This window comes from Budorcas taxicolor, chromosome 8, assembly GCF_023091745.1.
Source record: "Budorcas taxicolor isolate Tak-1 chromosome 8, Takin1.1, whole genome shotgun sequence".
NCBI classification, from domain to species: Eukaryota; Metazoa; Chordata; class Mammalia; order Artiodactyla; family Bovidae; genus Budorcas; species Budorcas taxicolor.
The window spans coordinates 108,887,039-108,907,286 of NC_068917.1; the positions used below are offsets into that span (position 1 = coordinate 108,887,039).

At 51.4% G+C, this 20,248-nt stretch overlaps 1 protein-coding gene across 1 annotated transcript in view; it reads left to right on the forward strand.

The window, feature by feature from the left end:
- PAPPA (pappalysin 1) overlaps window positions 1–20,248 on the forward strand; it is a 256,271-nt gene that overhangs the window by 213,405 nt on the left and 22,618 nt on the right. Inside the window, exons 18-20 of the mRNA XM_052645172.1 lie at window positions 3,160–3,307; window positions 8,268–8,377; window positions 19,236–19,307. Coding sequence (XP_052501132.1) covers window positions 3,160–3,307; window positions 8,268–8,377; window positions 19,236–19,307 — 330 coding nt within the window. The remainder of the gene's footprint in view (window positions 1–3,159; window positions 3,308–8,267; window positions 8,378–19,235; window positions 19,308–20,248) is intronic.

The following is a 20,248-nucleotide window of genomic DNA, read 5'->3' on the forward strand; positions in this document are numbered from 1 at the left end:
TTGGATCCTCAGTGTCAGTGGGTCCCCAGGGCACTTGTCTTCCCAGATTGGATCCTCAGTGTCAGTGGGTCCCCAGGGCACTAGTCTTCCCAGATTGGATCCTGCGCGTTAGGCCTTCTGTGGTCACACTGGGCTCAGCAACATGGCTCTGCTCCGAGCATCTGCACCCAGGTGATAGGCAACCCTAAGTGCACAAAAATCTTTTCCCAAAGGAGGACATGAAATCCAGAGAGGCTCCAGGAAGTCTGCCATGTAGAAGGCACTGCAGGGCGAAAGGTGTGGGGGTGGGAATCAAAAGAAGTGTGCAGGAGAGACAGATGACCACAGACTCAAAGGAAGGATGTGTGCAGAGCAAGAGAAGGGGCTGGGCGTGCCATCTGGGTCCCATGGTAGAAGCCCTGGCTGGCGGCCCTCCAGCAAGCCTGGATTGAAAGTGCAGGGTATCTTATCAGAAGGACTCTATCCTTCAGTCAGCAGCAGAAAGTGCCAGATGAGCTGGGCAGGAGGGAGAGAGACCAGATGCAGCAAGACCAGAGCGCCTTTATGCTTCCCTTTTCTGTAGTGGCGCCTCCCCGGCGTGAAATTCCCTGCGCAGATTCCAGCCGGTCCTAATACATTCTCTGTTGCAAACCCAGCTCCCAGCCAGCTCTGGCCCACGCAGTGCTGAGGTCTGCAGCCCTTCAGGGGCTGGAGGCCAAGTGCACCATAGGCCAAGGCTCCAGGAAATTGGGGTCAATTTCCTACTCCCCCGAGGGCCCAGCAGAATCACGGGGCCTGGGGCTCTGGGAGGGAGAGTCGGGGTTCTCTGAAGCCATAGAAAGTGGCCTAAACTTTCCCCGCGCTCACACGGAACCTCTGGGTGGACTCAGCAATCACCCCACAGCTGTGGGCGTGGGATGGGCCACCCTTCTCCGTGGCCACAGAGGTTTCCACCACCACCAGATCCTCCTCATGCTGGCCCACGTGAGGCCCAGAGAGGGGCCCCTTTCTCTCTAAATCCCAGCTCCTTACAGCTGTTTTCTCAGGGCAGCTCCAGCCTGCGTCAGCCCTTTCCAAGAGTTTGTTTTCTCACGCATGCACTTGTTCATTTATTCGCATATTCACTCATTTCTTCATTTACTCATTTATTTCCTCATCCATGCATTTCTCTTCTTACTTTTTAAACAAATTCATTCCACATCTCTGTACTTACTCATTCCATCTTTTGTTAAACTGTTCCTGAGTGAACGAAAATACCTATTGGGTGATGTGTGAATGGGCCATGCAGCTGGGACCTGTTAAGTACTGTGGAAGGCCCCCAGGGGTGCAGGGGTGACCCAAGAGGGTACCATTTAGGAGGGAACAGATGATAAAGAGGCAGCGGGTGTCAGAGACCTTCGGCTAGTGCAATGGGCAGGCCTAGGGCTGGCATTAGGACAGGATGCTTCTGCCAGAAAGTTCTGTGCCTGTGTTTGGACAAGGGGGTGGGGGGACGAGACAGAGCACACAGAAGGTGCAACTTGTGCAGAAGAAGCCTGGCCAGGTGAAACCTCACGTGGGGCGTTTGAGAATGCAGGCAGTGGACGATGCTCAGGGTTGGCAGTCGTGCTGTGGGGAGCAGGAGCTGGAGAACTGGGCAGAGCTGAGGCTGTGAGGGCTCGGGAGGCCTGAATGGAGGCTGAAGGGCCGGAGAGGAGTCATTCCGCAGGTCTTTTTGCTGGTGCGGCACAGTCGGCTCCTCTGGTCTTATGTAGAGTTTCCTTTTTTTTTCTTTACCATAAACTTAAAAGAAGGGGACAATATACAGCTTGTTCTCAGATAGGTGGACTCCCTGTGCAGAAACTATTAATGTCTGTGGTTCTCCATTTCCCAGGAGGTAGAGCCCAAACTTCATAAGTGGATGTTTAAGGCCCCTACCTGCCTGACAAGCTCATCCTGCCCCATGACCTCCTGCTCAAACTTTCTCATGCCCTCTGGCTTCCACAGATGTTTTGTTTTGCCTGATTCTGCATACATACCCTTGAAAACTCTTTTCCATCTGTCACCTCCTCTCAGAAGCCTTCCCTGCTTGTCCCTCACATCCCATTGCCCTCCCCGTGTGCACACAAGCATGGTCACTGGGCGTGGTCATACTGATGTTGGTGGCAGCTCATGACTCTCTGGCCATCTCTCTGGGGCAAATACTGGCTGACCTCACATCTGGGCCTGACAGAGCTATACCTGGAATGGACGCTAAGGAATGGTTTTTGGATTTGGGGATGGTTCTGAAACTTCAGCAAAGCTGGACCTTCTGTTAGAAAGTTAGTGGAAAGTGGCTCGTTTGCCTGTGGCTTTGTGGAAGACTGAGAGATGGGATATTGCCATTTGTAAAGATTTGGAGGGAGGGAGCATATAGAAGCATCCTCACGCTACCCTCTCGGTGTCATTATTGCTGGAATGGAATGGAGTGGAAGGAAGGAAGAAAGGAAGGAGGGAGGGGAAGGGAGGCTCTGGAAGAGAAAGCTTCTCAGGGGGCTGGGGCCTGGGATTTTTTCTCATAGATTGAGATGAAGCAAGCTTTGGAGTATGCCTGGGGTGAAAGTGAAAAGTGATAGTTGCTCAGTTGTGTCCGACTCTTTGTGACCCCATGAACTCTAGCCCGCAAGGCTCTTCTGTTCATGGGATTTTCCAGGCAAGAACACTGGACTGGATAGCCATTCCTTTCTCCAGGGGATCTTCCCGATGCAGGGATGAAACCTAGGTCTTCTTCATTGCAGGCAGATCCTTTACCCTCTGAGCCTTGGTGTGTGACTGCTTCCTGACAAATGGCTCCAAGACCCATGCTTACTCACTGTATACATCGGGGTGCACGTGGTCCCCTGCGTTCTAAATCACAAAAAAAACAAGCCAAACAAGTTCGTCTGAGTGGACTCTCTGAAAGAACACTACTTGGATGTAGGAAATCTGGGCGTTAAACTCTCCAAAATGCTTTGAGCAAGTTTCTTCCCCAACTGAGTCCTCAGTGTCCCCATCTGTAAAATGGAGACATTGCAGTGACTCTGTTGGAGGCTGGTTGGGTTTCCACCATGGTGAAGAACTTGTTTTGGAATACTTTCAGGGCGCTGCGGAGATGAAACATTGGGAGGCTTCTTCAGAGGGTGGGGTCTCTCTTGGTCCTGACTGTGTCTCTGTGGCGTGCAGGGCCGCGGGAACAACGTCATCCACTGCCGGAAAGATGGCACCTGGAGCGGCTCCTTCCACGTCTGCCAGGAGATGCAAGGCGAGTGCTCAGCCCCAGACCAGCTCAACAGCAACCTCAAGCTGCAGTGCCCTGAGGGCTATGCCATAGGTACGATGGGCGTGGGTGGTGAGCTATGCATGGGTGAGGGGGGTGCGCATCCTCCCCAGAACTTGGAGCTTGTGTCCTGCTGGGATAATGGGCACCTCTCTCAGCACGAGGCACTGGGGAAATGAAGAGGAATGAGACCAGACCCTGTCCTCCTAGGAAGAGAATTCAGGGCACAGATGTCGGCGAAGCAATGTTAGGTGGGTGTGTGGGATTACACTGGAGGACAGAAGCATTGACTGGTGCCTTCAGGGACACAGAAGGCTCCTAGAGGAAGGGCTGCTTACATAGGGATTGGCCAGAGCTCACTGGGCAAGAAGTGGCATTCTAGACAGAGGGATCAACATGGCAAAGGGAGGGAGGTATGAAAATCCACATCCAATTTAGGGAAGCAGTGACCCAGTGTGGCTGCCTTTGTTGGTAATCTTAAAATATGTGTGATGCTGATCATTCATAATACCAGCCGTGGGTCAGCGCTGTACCCTGCTCTCTAGAGATGTGAGCTCTTATCCTCTCAAGAACCTTGAACAGACGAGGAAATTGAAACTCAAAGCAATGATAGAACATGCCTGAATCCTGAGACCACTCCTCCAAAGCCCGAGTTCTTTCCATGACATTTCAGTTGCCTCCAAAATAAGGAGAAACAGCTTTTTCAAAATATTCTTTGCCTGGTCATAGGCTAGCTCGCCAAGTGAAGGGAGACAACCTGGGGTCTGATGCCAGGGCTCGGCCTGGTGGAGACCAGGCGTCTGGACAGATACATCCGTCACAGGCCCACGGCTTTCGGGGGAGCTGGGCGTGCATGGAAACTGACTTCAGTGGAGGGCAGTGCTTCTGACCTCTTGGGCGGATTCCTTAATTGACCATGATGAAAAGCCCAGGGAATTGGATGTCCTTTCTCGTGGCCAGTGTGATTTATGGGACGATCACCAGGGATGTCTGGAGCAGAGGGTTATCTGTGCAGACACTCACTCCCAGCCACACAGAGTCAGCGTGTTCCTCACCCTCACGTGGTTATCGTTTCACATCCAGAAGGGAGACCCGCAGCTGGAGAGCAGAGGGGTGAGGGGGCCTGACCACTTCCTTCGAAAGATGGAAATGCAGAGCCTCCCACAGAGGTTCTTCAGCTGAGCTTAGAGTAGGGATCAGCCCTCCCCCGTTAGTGCAGCGTGGCTCAGAAAACACCCAAGGGCATGGTTCCCCTCCCTGCTGATTCCCAAGGTACTTTAAGATTTAATGGAGCCACCGATCCAAAGGACCCTAAGCAGGAGGGTTGCAGAGGGCGGGGGTCTCATCGGATGTGCCAGTATAGGCGTTCTAGAAAGTTGGGTCAACAGATAGAGTGGTGGCCAGTAGCGTTGGCTGCTCCATCCCAAGGCCAAAGCTTTCTCCATCATTCCTGAGGGGTGTGCATGGCTCTGGACACTTCTGTCTGTGATGGGGCCCCTGCCCCTGACTCAGTCAGGACACGTACATGAATACTCCGTCACACTCATGCCTGGCATTGAGCAACCCTAGGAGAAAAAAAATCCTGATTAAAACCAGAACTCCTGCATATCTGCATCCACTGATGCTTTCAAGCACATATATTCATATATGCACAAACAAACAAGCGTGCATGCTTCACAACCAGACGCAAACACACCCATTGTGTGGTAAGCTCATGCCTAGCACAGACGCATCAGCCAGACACCACCCAGATACGTCACCCGTAAACCTACGTGTAGCTCACACACACACGTGGCAGATACACCACGTGGCCACTTTGTACCTGTTGTGCTTGCAAGTCGCAGACACACGCAAACGAGCCAGCATGCCTGGCTCTCTGCTCGCCAGCAGACTGGCCGAGAGCTGCTGGGGGGTGGAGGGGGTGGCGTAGTGGTGACAGTAGCGTTTCCTTCACCCCTGAGCTTTCTCGTGGTCAGAGCACAGAGAGAAGGCTGCCTGTCTGACATTGAAGCCGGAATCCCCTTCCCCGCCTCTGTACCCCCTGTTCTCACTGCCATGCCGATGTGGTTTTATGAGCATGGCCATCTGGGGTGGGGGTGGAGGGCTGGAGGGGGCTGAGAGAGTAAAAGCCCCCCTCCCCGGGGCCTCTGAAGGAGATGCTGAAGCAGAGAGGGGCAAAGCTTCCCCCTACCTGCCCAACACCCCTGCTTGTTCTCCTTCCACCCACCCCCTGGGCTGAGCCCTCCCAGGGTAGACGTCCCTCAAGGAGAGGAGCCCCGGCCAGAGGCCTCCTAAGCAGGCAGGGGTGAGGTGGGCGGCCGGCTTGGGGGCTGGGACCCCCTTTCTGGAGCCGCTCTGAGCATCTGCCTCCAGGCCCTCCTGGAGCAGCCTGGGGAGGTCTGTGTCCCCTCTCAGAAGCTCCCAGAAAGTTGTGACAGCCACCGAGGCCGCTGCCACCTCCCTGCTCCTCCCGGGAGGGGGAGGCGGGGGCCTGGTGAGATCAGCGCTCTGTAATGATGCCAATTAGGGCTCATACATCACAACACGCCGCCTGGTCCCGAGGCCCGGCGCTGTGGCAGGGGGAGGGCAGAGCGGAGCCCGCCGCCGGGAGAAAGGGATTGAGCCGTGTCTGCTGCACAGGGCAGCCGTGGCCTCCTGGGTGGACCAGGTTTATTTCTTCCCCCTTTTGGGGTGAACAGCCTTTGTCTGTTTCTCAGAGGTGGCGTCTTATTTCTCCAAAAAGATTTTTCCATCACAGCCTTGCTCCATGAAATCTTTACAGTTGATCTCCTGATACGCACACACACCACAGAGTCTCTCTGAGGGCCAAGGGACCCCCACCTCGGACTCTCATCTCTTCTTTTTGTGTCTTTCTGCGTGCTTCTTTTCTCTCTGCTCACGCTTCCCCTCTCTCTGTCCCCTTCCACGGCCGCCACCTTCTCTTCTCTCCCTTCTGTGTCTCCACTGTATGTCACGGGGTTTGGAAGCTGGAAAGGCGTGGGCTTTCATTCACGGCCCCCTCCTCACCAGCTCTGGAACTCAAGCTCTGCACCCTTCACCCTCTCACCCCCAAGATGAGTGTGAAGACAGCAGTCTCAAGGGCTGAGTGTGCAGGGGGGTGAGTGGCAGGTGAAAGCCAGCTGACCAGACCAGAAATACCTCCTACCCCTGCCTTCTGGGCTCAGGGGCCCCGTGTTTAAAGAGATTCTAAAGATTGTCCCAGACCTGCCATTCCTCCCTGGTCCCTCTTCAGACTTTGTGACTTGCTTAGATTGAAGAGAATGACAAGACGGCAACAGAAGGGCCCTGATAAACTGTATGTACACATACAAATATATATATATGTGCACATATATTTATTTCCTATGCATATACATATATGCATTCTGTTTATATACATACACACATTTGGAAGGGAGCCTTTGGACTGGCTAACAGTAGAGGATATTTTTCAAGAAAAATATTTTGACTCTCGTAAACCATTCAGTGTTCAAGGGTGGTCTTGACACTAAGGCAGGGAAATAACCTCCCTAGGGCCCCGGTCAGATTCTGACATGTCCGTTCTTTGTCCATATGAATGAGGACCTTTCTGGAGTCCTGGGGACATCCCATGGGATACGCTTGGTTTTAAGGAGACTTCGGAATCACTGAGGTCAGGACAGAGAATGAATCAGTCAACTTTCAATCGTCTTGCCCGCCCGCAGCTTGAAGCGCTGGAGCAGCGCCTGGCCCGAGGGCTTCCGTGGTGGCCCTGGTGCCTTCACCGACTCACTGCCTGATTCATGTTTTCAGTCCTTTAGCCGCTTATTCAGTCATTTATTCATGCTCACTCGTTTATGTGCCCACTTCCTGCTCCCTGGGATACCTAAATGCCTGCTGCTCCCTCATTCATTGTGCCCTTCATTCATTCACTCACTTCACAAATGTTTACCAAGTGCCTGCCATCCACCACGCACAGCGCCAGGCTCTGAGCATAGAAAGGGGCACAGATAGATAGCACCGGCCTCATGCAGTTACAGGCGAGCAGAGAAGAGAACTTTTGACACAACAGTGACAAAGTCTGTGACAGGCGCCTGTGAGAGGGTGTGGACTGTCAGGAGAGGAAGTCTTCTCCAAGCAAGGGCACTTGGATTAAGGTTTGAAAGATCGTTGATTGTCATGCACCCGTTGAAGAGAGGGGGGGAAAGATCTTGAGAGCACAGAGGAGGGTGTGAACATCAGCCCTGGGGGAGGAGAGTGTGGTTAAGACGCTGATGCGGCATTCACATGCTCACCCTTCACTTGGCTGATGCCTGCGGAGCAAATCTTGTGTGTCAGGTGCTGGGTTAGGCTCAGAGAGGACTTAACCCCATCCTTGCCCTCCTAGGGCATTACTGTCACTGTGGAAAGGAGGGACGGGGGGCAGGGCCAGCACTGGAGTGGGATTCACCAATGGCAAACGCTGCTCTCACTCAGCTGCAGAAATCAGGCCAAGCTTCTTGGAGGATCTGACCTGGGCTTTGAAGAGCCGGTAGGATTTGACCTTGAGAAGGCCAATCAGTGGGACAATTCAGGAAAAAGGATACACAGGGGCAAGAGTTTAGAGGCTGGCATATGGGGGATTCCAGTGGAAAACCAAGCGCAGTCCAGTTAGTGGGAGTGTGTGAGGTGGTTCACAGGAGACGAGGTTGACCAGACCATGGGGGGCCATGGATGGTGGACAAAGGGGTTTGTTTTGCACTTTGTCCTGGATGTGGGCAACCCTGGAAGGGTTTCTGAGCAGAGGAGGAGTCAGACCAAACTGGGCTCAGGGCTGATGAGCGTGGCGGTGGGTGTCAGCTGGCCTGGGGACGAGAGAGTTGTCAGGGAGACCAGAGGTGGCCCTACTGGAGGTGGGGGGTTCTCTCTTTCCCGCTGCCCCTAAGGGATGGCCCAGGTCAATGGGGTCCAGCGAGCAGCTGGGTCCATTCCAGTGATGTCTCCTCAGCATCAGGAGATGGGTTGAGCCGCTGCCTCCCTCTCTGCTTCCCGGCAGGGTCAGAGTGCACCACGTCCTGCCTGGACCACAACAGCGAGTCCATCGTCCTGCCAGTGAATGTGACCGTCCGCGACATCCCGCACTGGCTGAACCCCACGCGGGTACAGGTGAGTGACCGGGAGGAAAATGACCTCGTTGACCATTTACACGCCCTGGTCCTGCATTAGTCCCTCTCCATTCGTGAAAGCATCTGACGGCCACACCTGCTCCATGGGGCGGGCACTGGTTCACTGTCATTTCTCCAAGCTTTAAGCATTTAGTCCTTCCCCCCAGCAGCCCCTGTGCTAAGGCTGTTATGTAGCATCCCACTGAATCCCCATGACGGCCCGGGAGTAAAAGGACAAAGCACCTCATTTACAGATGAGGATACTGAGGCTCCAAGAACAGCTGGGGTGAAGGAGCAGAGAAGACCCCAAAGCTGCGTCTGCCTGGCGGGAACATCCTCGCTCGTCGGGGCAGGGCTCACGGCTTCTCTGGTAGAAGCTCTTGGACACTCCATAGGCAGGTCTTCTGGTATCTTTCTCATGCTTCACTTGGGTGGTGGAAAGCAATTAATATGTGATATGGGGACCTAGTAATACCAATTGTCTATGAAGCACCTCCCGTGTTTGCGCACCCAGCACTTAGCACAGAGGTCTGTTTAGACCTCAGGACAGTCCCAGGGAGCAAGGGCCACTGTCTGCATCCTCTCCTCATGGACACTAGACCTCGGGGGTGGGCGGCAGTCCGGTAGGAGGGTTCGACCCCAAGCCTGAGTCCAAGGGCTGTGCTCACCCCATGGCGCCAGGCAGGTGTGGAAGGCCAGGTTCTCATCAGAATTGGCCAGCCCTGTGTTCCTACGTGTCACCTGATCAATCGGGGCCCCCAGAGCCGATGTAGGCCCCACTCGTGTCCCCCGGGGCGGCGAGATCCCTGGCGCCACGTGTCAGCCCTGGCGTGTTGGCTCCACACACCGGAGGAAGTGAGAGATGGAGACAGGGCGCCGGGAAGGTTCAGCTGTGTCTCTCCACTAGCCTTTCTGCTGAGGTGCTGGGAGGGCTCCCGTCTGCCCACCTGCCCATTGCAGATCCTGCTCGGAGAGCTCGCAGAACCGGATAGCAGATGGACTGTTTCCCAGGCGAGCTGAGGGCGTGATGGCGAGGCCTCACTCGGCACTCCCTGCTGGCAGCCTCTCTGCTGCCTCCTGCACCCCGAGGCTGCCGCCCCTCCCTCCTCCCCTCTTCTGCCGCCACTCTCTGCCCATCTCCAACTTAGTGCCCCTTTTCCTGCCTCTGTTTTCTTCTTCTTCTTTTTTTTTAAGAGTTGTGAGTGAGGTTTTATTTGGGGCAAATGAGGACTATAGCCCGGGAGACAGCATCTTAGATAGCTCTGAGAAACCGCTCCCAAGAGGTAAGGGCAAGGTCAGGATAGATGTGATTTTGGTGAAGACAGAGAACACGCAACCAAGCACATATTTCTGCAGAAGGTCCTGCTAGTCTCATGAAGGTACCACTCGTCAAGAGGAGCAGATGTCACCACGAAGGATTTTCTGGATACAGGGAGATACAAGAATTGCCTGCCTCTGTTTCCACTGTTTCTCTCTTCCTTCTCCTGAGACCTCTATACCTCTTTCCACCTCCTTCCTGCCCACCTTCTTGGCCTCCGTCCCTGTTGTCCTGTCTGTCTCTCTGCTTGACTCTGCGCACATCCAAGAGACCAATCTCTGTCCCTGACCTCGGGCTCCTTCATCTGTTTTCACACTCAGCGTGCTTTTCCCCACTCCCCAGCCAGAGCTCCGCAGAGCTCCACGCTCCCAGAGCGTCCCGTGTACACACCCAGGTGCCCACACAGAGACCGTATGTCAATCGCAAGGCATATGGAGATCATCAACACATGCCCCCCTCACTGTCCAGATGGAGAAACAGGATCAGAGAGGGGAGGGGGCTGGGCCAGGGTCACACAGGAAGCAGCGCCAGGATCGTGACTGAGAGCTCCTTCTAAGCCACCCCACTGTCCCTTAGCACCCTTCCCCCGCCGCCTCCCATGCACCAAAGGCAGGGGACCTACCTCTGCACAGAGCGGACACCAGAGACCTCTCTCACATCCTAAGGCCAGAGGTCTTCTTTGCCTGGGACCCAGACCAGGGGCCCCCACCCCTCTGCCCTCTGCCTGTTGGCTGAATTCCACCCTTCCCTCCATGAGCCCCGGGCACTAAAGAGTTCAGTTATAATTCATGGTGAAATAAATCCAGGGATTTGAAAGTCTGCAAAGCCCCCCTCCTCAGTCGCCCACCCGCCGCCTGCCTGCCCCCGCCCCTGCCCAGGTCCCCGGTCCGCCGGCCCTTATTGATGCCGGCCTACCGGGAGAGCTGTAACGAGGTTCAGACCTCCACTGGTCTCCGGAGGCCTCATTATCCAGAAGGAAAAAAAAACGTGGTAGAAAAAGGGAGGAGGGCGAAGGGCAGAGATTGATGATTTCCAGGAATCAGGCAGAAACGCTGGCCTCTGCTGCACCCTTGCCCCCGGTGTGGCAAGAGCTGCAGACACAGAGCTGCAGGGCTGGTAGGGCTGGGCCAAGCCGGCCCTGATCACCCCTCTGCTTTCAGAGGGCTTGCTCCGAGCCCCAGCACGAGGTGGATGTCAGGGCAAGGCTTTGCACCAACCACTGTCCCCATGTAAGAAAGTGAGAGGTGAGCACTGATGTGTAATTGACACCCGCTGTGAACCCGACCTGGATCAGACACCTTCCCGGCTTCATTTGCACTCCTGCCCCCACCACACACACACACACACACACACACACGTACACACGCACAACCCATGAGATAGGAATTACTCTCCCTTTTTCCAGTAGAGGAAATGACATCTCATATGTAGAAACCTTTTCCCTACAAGGAACTGAAGAGGGATCCAGGTCAGTCTGATGCTGCTGTTAACTCTAGCTGCCTACAACGTCCATGATAATAATAATAAAGGGGAAATGTTTACTATCGCTTAAGTAGCTGACAGCCAGCTCTCCCCACAGATACACCCTCTGATTGTAGCACTTGCCCATTGCTGTGGTGTAAATATTCCCACCACAGCAGGCTGCTGATACTCCAAGTGACTGTTGCTAAACACAAGTCAGAAGAGATGGGCACCATTGCCTCTCATGAGCCCCTGGGAGCCGGCTGCGGCCCACCCCAGGCGCTCACCACATAGCAGGCTCTGTTTTAAGCATTAGACATAGGTTGGCACATATGACAAGAACAAGGACCACCTAGGTAACTTGGAATACCGACACTGAGCTCATGTGCAGGGTGAGCAACCGTTGTGAAGGCAGGCCCATGCTCACCGTGTTGACCCTGGTGAGCCCTGTGGGGCCCAGGGCACAGCAGATGCTCCTGTTTACAGTGGCTGAGTCATGGGACCAGGTTCAAGACAGCCCAGGCACTTGCTTGCTGTGTGAGCCAGAGTTTCCCCTTCTGTGAAGCGAGAGCTAGACTGGAATCAAGAGTCACAGACTCAAAACCCTCGGGAACCAGGCAGGTGGGATAAATGGGTGAAGCAGGCCAAGTGTGTCGCTTTGTATTCTAAATACTGAAGGGTCGTAGTTGTAGTAGTATAGATACATCAGACAGACTGAAATAAAACAGATGCCTGTGTACGTACTACCCAACCTAAGAAATAAGGTATTGCAAATGCAGTCACTTTCTTATTGAGATAAAGCTCACATGCTAATCTTAAGCATAAGGCTTGGTCAGTTTGCACGCTATGTCCACTTGTGAGGTCCAGATCAGGGTGGGGACCTTTACAGCTTCTCAGACACATTTCCACGCCAGGCAGTGCCTCCACCGCCAAGGTCTCTTCTGTTGGATTTGCTTACTTTTGAACTTCATGTAGCTGGAATCTTAGCATAAATATCCAAAGAAATTCTCTTGTAGCCATATGTTTTACCTTCAGAGAAAAACACTCTGTCCTATCCTTTCCTACAAGCTCTCCCCCTTTTCAAGCCTCCTCCCACACATGCGCTTTGCAAAGCAGTGAAGATACAGAGAAACCTTCCTCTGATGTAGTCAATAGGACAGTGCAAACTCTCTGTGATAGATGCAAATACCCCTCTGGCTTAAGGCTGGAGAGGCTGCAGGGAATGGTGGGGACTGTGGTCAACTGAGAAACACACTCTGGCTGCCAAAGGGGGAGCCGCCAACTGAGTGTGACAGCGTGGAAATGTGGGCTCCGTGTGGCCAGAGTTTCCTTGTTTCCTTGGGTATAAGAAATCTGAAGTCTTTAAAAAATGAAGTCTCTCATTTTTAAAATATGGGATTCTGAAGGAGATCAGCCCTGGGATTTCTTTGGAAGGAATGATGCTAAAGCTGAAGCTCCAGTACTCTGGCCACCTCATGCGAAGAGTTGACTCATTGGAAAAGACTCCGATGCTGGGAGGGATTGGGGGCAGGAGGAGAAGGGGACGACAGAGGATGAGATGGCTGGATGGCATCATGGACTCGACGTGAGTCTGAGTGAACTCCGGGAGTTGGTGATGGATAGGGAGGCCTGGCGTGCTGCAATTCATGGGGTCGTAAAGAGTCGGACACGACTGAGCGACTGAACTGAACTGAACGGAACTGAATTTCGACTTTGACTGAGCGCTTTGTGTGTCGTGCCAGACATTTCTGTGGGCTGTGTAGCCTGGAAGCTGCTGGCTGGCTACCTCTGGATGAGACACTCTTTGAGGCTGGACCTTCAGAATTCAGGGGGCAGCCCCTCCTGCATCAGCCCCTAAGGAGCACCTCCAGTCTCCCCTGCAGTCTCCCTGCTTAGGGCCGAGAAAGCGCCCCGATAGGAAGTGCAGCCCACAACCTCAGAGGGGCAGAATGCCTCCAGGTAGCTAGGATCACACCACTGACACAAGAGACATGAGTCTGAGCAAACTCCAGGAGATGGTGAAGGACAGGGCAGCCTGGCGCGCGGCAGTCCGTGGAGTCACAAAGAGTCCAACACGACTGAGCGAGTGGACAACAGCAACAACAGCTGGGATCTTGGCTTCTTTAAGAGCTTCTGGGAAAAGGATGGAAGGAGGAAAGGAAAGAGAAAGGGAGAGAGGAAAGGAGGGTTGGGGAGGAGGAGAGAGGGAGTTAAGGAAAGGGAAAGCACCACGTCCTGACCCTCTGTTGTGCCACGATGGGCACTTTTTGTGAGGAATTCACTACACTCCAGTGAGATCAATATTATCACCACTTTACAGAGGAAGAGGCTGAAGTTCTCAGAGGTTGTCACCGCCCAATGCACATAACTTGTGTGATGGAATCAGGATTAGCACCCAGGACTAAGGCCGATGCATTCTGTCCTACAAGACCACTACCTTATGCGGTAGAAGTAATAAACAAGTGCAATACATTAGACAAAGGGTGCACCATTCATTCCTGGAAGAGAAGGCATCAGCCTCGGAAGGTCAGAGGTAGAATGGTTCTGAGTGAAGACAAAGTCCAGTCTGTGTTTGTTCTGAGTGAAGACAAAGTCCAGTCTACCCAGCATGTAGAAGGAGACATCCTGTGCCCTGCAGGGAAGCCCGGAGGTGGGGAGATGTGTTCCGAGACCAGCCATTTCTCACTCACTCTGGGATGCACTTATACATTCACTCAGTTGGTCATTTATCCTTTAACTCTTTCAATGAACATAGATTAGCTACCTCAAAATGGAAGGCGTTCTTCAAACAAGGGGTACAGGGTGGAAAATACCTAGGTTTAAAAAAAAAAAAAACTTACGCAGAAGAAAGCCAGAAGCTCAGTAACTGATAAAAAAGGAAAAACAAACAGCTTATGCAGCTGACCCACAGAAGGTCCTATAAATAAGGAAAAATAAAGAAGAAAGGAGGACTTGTCCCAGAAGACATCAGAGAGGGTATGAGGTCTGGGCTTGGAACAAGGGGTTTCTTCTAAGACTCTTTCTCACGTCTTTGGCTCTGCTCGGGTCCGTCCTCTCCGGGGTTCAGCTTCTAAACACTCTGCTTCTGCTGCGTTTGTCTCGAAGCCCCTCCACCCTTCTGAACCTTGGTCTTTCCATCTGAACCTTGGTCTTTCCATCTGTCAAAACAGTGAGTGTTTTCATGCTTACCGGTTTGGGAGCAAGAGGGTTTTGAAGGAGAATATAGTTTTCAAATAATAAATCTGGAAATAGGACAGATATGAGTTTAATTCCTGACTGTCATTACCTATGTGTATGATTTGGGGCAGGTTATTTAACTTCTCTCTATCTCAGTTTCCTCTTGCGTAAACCAGCATCAAAAATTGTACATAAATATTGTATGATACCACATATATGTGAAATCTAGAAACCGTACAGATCAATCTATATACAGAAAAGACACGGACTCACAGATATAGAAAACAAACTATGGTTACAAAAGGGGAGAGGGAGGGAGGCAAGGACATACAGGAGTATGAGGTTAATAGATACAAACTACTATATATAAAATAAATAATCAATAAGGATTTAGCATATAGCATAGGGAATTATGAGGCGGGAACGGCAACCCACTCAGTAGTCTTGCCTGGGGAATCCCATGGACAGAGGAGCCTGGTGGGCTGCAGTCCACAGGGTCGCAGAGGCAGACACGACTGAAGCGACTTATCACAAGCACACAGGGAGTTATACTCAGTGTTATAACCTACATTAGAATATAAGCTGAAAAGATAACTGAATCATTTTGCTGTATGCATGGAAAAAGTACCTATATCATATATATATATGGACCTATATCATAGTTACGGTAAATGTTAAATGAAAATTCTGAGCACAAGGTTTGGAGCATACCATGTGCTTAAAGAGAGGGTTTTGTGTTGAGGAGGTGAGGGAGAACCGCGATGGAGCTGTTGGTGGTCCTGTGCTGATGCTGTGGTGCTGGCGCTATTGCTGATGATGATGGTCGTGGGGCTCTGGTGAAGATGATGGTGCTGGTGTCATGGATGATGACGGTGGAGGCATTGGCAGTGGTGCTGGCCACTGCAGCCAACAAGAGACAGTCTGTCCTTCCTATGTAGCAAGGTGAAAGCTGTCTCACAAAGCCTAGTCTGAAAGGGCTCTGACTGGGCTGGAGGTCTCACTGGCATCAAGACGAGCAAGGCTGGCCTCTGTGGGGACCCATCCGGGGTCTCCCAGCACATGGTGTAAACAGCCGAGTCTTTCCTTCAGCTGCTGCTGGCTCCCCTTTCCCACTGCTCCTGGCAGACAGAGGGGCCCTGTACGGCGACAGGTGGGGCGTGCAGCCCTGAGGAATAGTGGAAAATCCAGAAAACTTGGGAACATAAATAGGATCACGCAGACAGTATAAAAGTCCTTTTTCTGAACTCATGTCAGGTAAACCTCAACTGACAGAAACTTGTACAACCACACTGAGACACTCCCACGGATGGATTAAATTAGGTCTCACATAAATAGGGGGTGGGGATGGGCATCGAATCCCTTGTGGATCCTGACCCTGCTGTTTTCTACGGCTTGAGTTCGGTTCAGTCACTCAGTCGTGTCCAACTCTTTGCGCTTATTTTTTTTTTGAATGTTGACCCATAGCCGAAATGTTCCTTCAACATCCCTGAATGTTGGCCGGGAACAGACGCTCAGACCCAGAGATGGAAGTCTGGTTAAAACTTGCCAGATGATGAAAGTAGGTGGTCCCCTCCTCTTCTGGCCCCCAGGGTTAGGAAGCAGAGGGGTGAGAAAGTAGCTGAACTGGCAGGAAGGGACTAGACTTCTCACATTTTTTCACTGGATCAACATGCATTTGTTTGGTATGCTCCATCCTAAACCTCGGGGGTGGGGATGAGGGTGGGCAGAGATGTCTAAAACCAGGGCCTGCCCTCTTACCCGCAGCTGTTAGTCTTGGATTAACCATTTCCACATACTTTCTCTTAATGCATCTTCACAAGCCTGTGACATTTTCAGGACCCATTTTGCAGATGGGAAAACCTAACCTCGGGAAATTTCAAGTCAAAAATGCACCCATGTCTGTCATGCCTCGGTGCTCAATCTTGCCCATACATCACCTTGTGTTTTAGGAGAAGGCAGACAGCGTCAACAGGGGCAGGAGGGGCTAACGAGTAGATTTCACATTGTGAGACTGTAGTTGGCAGATCCCAAGTTAGGCTGTTTGTCCGAGATCTGTAATTAATTCAGTGCACGCTAAACTGGTCCTCTAAGCTAGGCACTCTGCTGGGCTTTCCAAATGCTTTTCTGCTGCTCTGGAAGAAAAAATGAAAGTATTAGTTGCTCATGTCCGACTCTTTGCAACCACATGGACTGTAGCCCACCAGGCTCCTTTCTTCATGAAATTCTCTGGAGAATACTGGAGTGGGTAGCCATTTGGAGTGGGTAGCCATTCTCTTTTCCATGGGACATTCCCAACCCCGGGATCAAACCTGGGTCTCCCACATTGAAGACAGTTTCTTTACTGTCTGAGCCACCAGAGATGCCCAGGAAGACAAGTAAAGAAAACAAGAAGTGTCCCTTGGTAAAATCATCTCTATTTTGAGATGGATCCATTCATATATAACATAAATATTGACTGCTCATCCTCCATGTACTAGGCACCATTCTAGGCACAGAAGACCCAGGGTGAACCAGAGAAATGGGACAGAGAAGCAAGGCACCCAGTCCAACTTCAGCCAAATCCTGGAGTCATGTGATCCCACGCTCACCAGGAAACCTAATCACAGCTTTGCTCCCATATAGGTCTGCCCTTGGGGAAAGAATGGGCTGGTCACATGGATTTTCCACAGTCTGACCCTTGTGACTGCTCATTTCTTAATTAAAATTAATCAACTGGCACTCTGCTGAGACCTGACCATGGAGACTTCAGTGGCTGCTCCCTGACACAAAGTTACCTGTCATGACCAAGCTAAGCATTTGCCTCCAGGTTATTTTAATTAATTTAAAAAAAAATAAATCACTGTAGGATCTCCCTGGCGTCCCGTGGTTAAGACTCTGTGCTTCCAATACAGGAGGCATAAATCTGATCGATATTCAGAAAGCTAAGATCCCAGATGCTGCATGGCGTGGCTAAAAGATTAAAAATAGATAAATAGATAAACAAATCATTGTAATGTGGCATGAAAAGTAGGGCATCTATGGCAGAATAGAAAAGGAAGCTTCTGGGATTGCTGCCTTAGCCTTTTATTTTCCTAGTTGTGTTTCTCTTTATTTTTTTCACCTCCTTAAAAAATTACTGTGTTGGATTTTATGTTATGAGCCACCTTAAATCATTCCTAAAAAATATGCTTAGTTTCATATGTTGGTTTCTTCACTTAACAGCTGTGGAGCTTAGGGAATTTCTCCTCCTTATGACACAAGATTAATGCCCACCCCCACCTCCTGCATGCTGGTGAGAAATAAATAAGAAAATGAATAAAGTAAATAGCACCATAAATGCACTCAATACATTTTAGTTGTCATAATAATAATAATTTTATTCAGGGTGGCTATAAGTAAATGTATATACATATACCTTCAAGTTCTGCCTGAGGGGGTTGGGGAAATCATCACAAAGGAAGGTAGTCTTTTTTTTTTTAATTCTAAATTTATATGCTATTTATTTATTTTATTGGAAGAGAAGGAGGTGACAGAGAATGAGATGGTTTGATGATGTCACCAATTCAATGGACTTGAGTTTGAACAAATTCCAGGAGATAATGAAGGACAGTGAAGCTCGGCATGCTGGAGTCCATGGGGTTGCAAAGAGTTAGACACGACTTAGCCACCAAACAACAACATAGTTAATTTATAATGTGTTAGTTTCAGACGTACAGCAAAGTGAATCAGTTATGCATACATCCACTTCCCAGGTGGCGCTAATGGTAAAGAACCCTCCTGCCAATGTAAGACATAAAAGACATGGGTTCCATCCCTGGGCGGGAAGATCCCCTGGAGGAGAGCATGGCAACCCACTCCAGTACTCTTGATTGGAGAATTGCATGGACAGAGGAGCCTGGTGGGCTACAGTCCATGGGGTCACAAAGAATTGGCCACAACTGAGGCGACTTAGCACACCCAGCACTCTTCTTTAGATAGTTTCCCCACACAGGCCATTACAGAGTTTCGAGGAAGGTAGTCTTGCACAGAAACATAAAAGAAACTAAAGATTCTCCAGGTGACAAGATGAGGAAGGCCCTGCCGTGAAGGGGAGCAGCGGGGCCAAAGTCACAGAGATGGGAGCGAGGGCGCCTCGGGAGTGGTGGTGGTGGTTTAGTCGCTCAGTCGTGTCCGGCTCTTGCGACCCCAAATGGTGAGCTGGCCTGTATGGTGGCAGCAGGTGGAAGCAGAAAGGGTTTTCTGCCTGTCCAGGGTTCCAAAACCAAAGGTGCATTCATGCATCTTCCAGCCCACCACTCTCAAACTGTAGTGTGTATCAGAATCATCTGGGAAAGCTTGTTTTTAAAACACAAGAGTCCCACGTCCTGGCTTCAGGGATTCAGATGCCCTAGACCCTAGGCAGTGAAGAGGCTGCCGTTTCAGCAGTCGTGATTAGGGTGGTCCTCAGCGCCGACTTTGGGCAGCCCTGCTCCATGCCTTGCTCCATCTCCCTGCTGCAGCCACACACTTGGACATGCCTGTGCTCACATGTGCAAGTGCACATGTGTGCACACACACACAGACACACACACACTCTACCCTTCTTCCCACCTTATCCCTGACTCTGTCCATGGGGCAAACAGCCATCAATTTCCTGAAGTGCCTTTCTGATCATGTCCCGGTCCTGCAGGCCTGCTTCTCCTCCTCTCATACTCCTGCCAGAGAAATACAGAATCATGACCCCTACAGTGAACACAAATGTTATTTTAATCTTGTGGCTCCAGTTCAGTCAGGTACCTGGGCAGATTCTCCATGTAAACGCCACAGTGAGGTCAGGACTCAGAAGATCCAAGAAAGGAACAGGGGCATTGAATGCGATTCTGGTGACGAGACGGCTCCCTCGCTGCCGCAAGCCCATCTAACCTCTTTCTCCCTCTCTCTGCAGAGAGTTGTCTGCACGGCTGGTCTCAAGTGGTACCCTCACCCTGCTCTGATTCACTGTGTCAAAGGTTGTGAGGTGAGTTCTTCAAAATGGTCCCACTATGGTTATCACTTCTATTGTTAATCATGGTAACATTTTCTATGCCTGCTAAGTGCTTTAAATACCCCTTTAACAGACTTCTTGGATAGGAGTCAGCAGTCCTGTTTTACAGCTCATGAAACTGATGCACAGAGAGGGCAACAAACACATTCAGACACACATTGGATGGCTAACAGAGTCAGGGTTCCAGACCAGGTATTTCTGGCTCAATATACTGTTGCCTCTGAAAGGGAGACTGGGAGTGAGGGAGTCCATGATTTAGCAGCTATGATACACCAGACATTTTCCAGCATCGACTCATTTAACTTTTCAGAACCACATGAGGCAGGTTTCTTTTTTTTAATTTCTACTTTTTCTGACACCATTAGCTGCAGATCACTTCCTTCTGCCTCACATCTTTGTCATTCATGTGTTCATCAACTCCAAAGGAGATGGGGGCACCTTATCCCAACTGCTTAGAGCTGGAGGCAGAACAGCTCCTCTGACCCTTCAGAGAAGCCATCCCTTGGAACTTGGCATTTTGGAGCTCTGTCCCTGGGTATCAGTGATAAGCTTGGGGAGGGGCAGGGCCAGGGTACGTGGCCTGTCACCTGTGTTCTCAAGGGGGTGCTGTCCTTGGAGGTCAGAGACATTCTGTGCACCTCTGTGCCCACCTGAGTCTTTTCGGCTGGCATCCAAAAGGAAGCCCCAGATCCCATCCAGGTGGATGCCCATATCTCTGTGGTCCCCTCAAACCCCTCTCAGGAAAAGCCAGGTGGAAAGGACTAGACTGCTCTAGGAAACTTTGTGTTTGATGGAATTCTTAAGATGCCACAACCAGAATGCTCTTCTAAATGATAGGGAGACTGAGACCTAGCTAGCAGCCAGCTCTGATGGAATGCCAAGCTGGAATGGCTCTTAATGTGATCTAGCCTCCT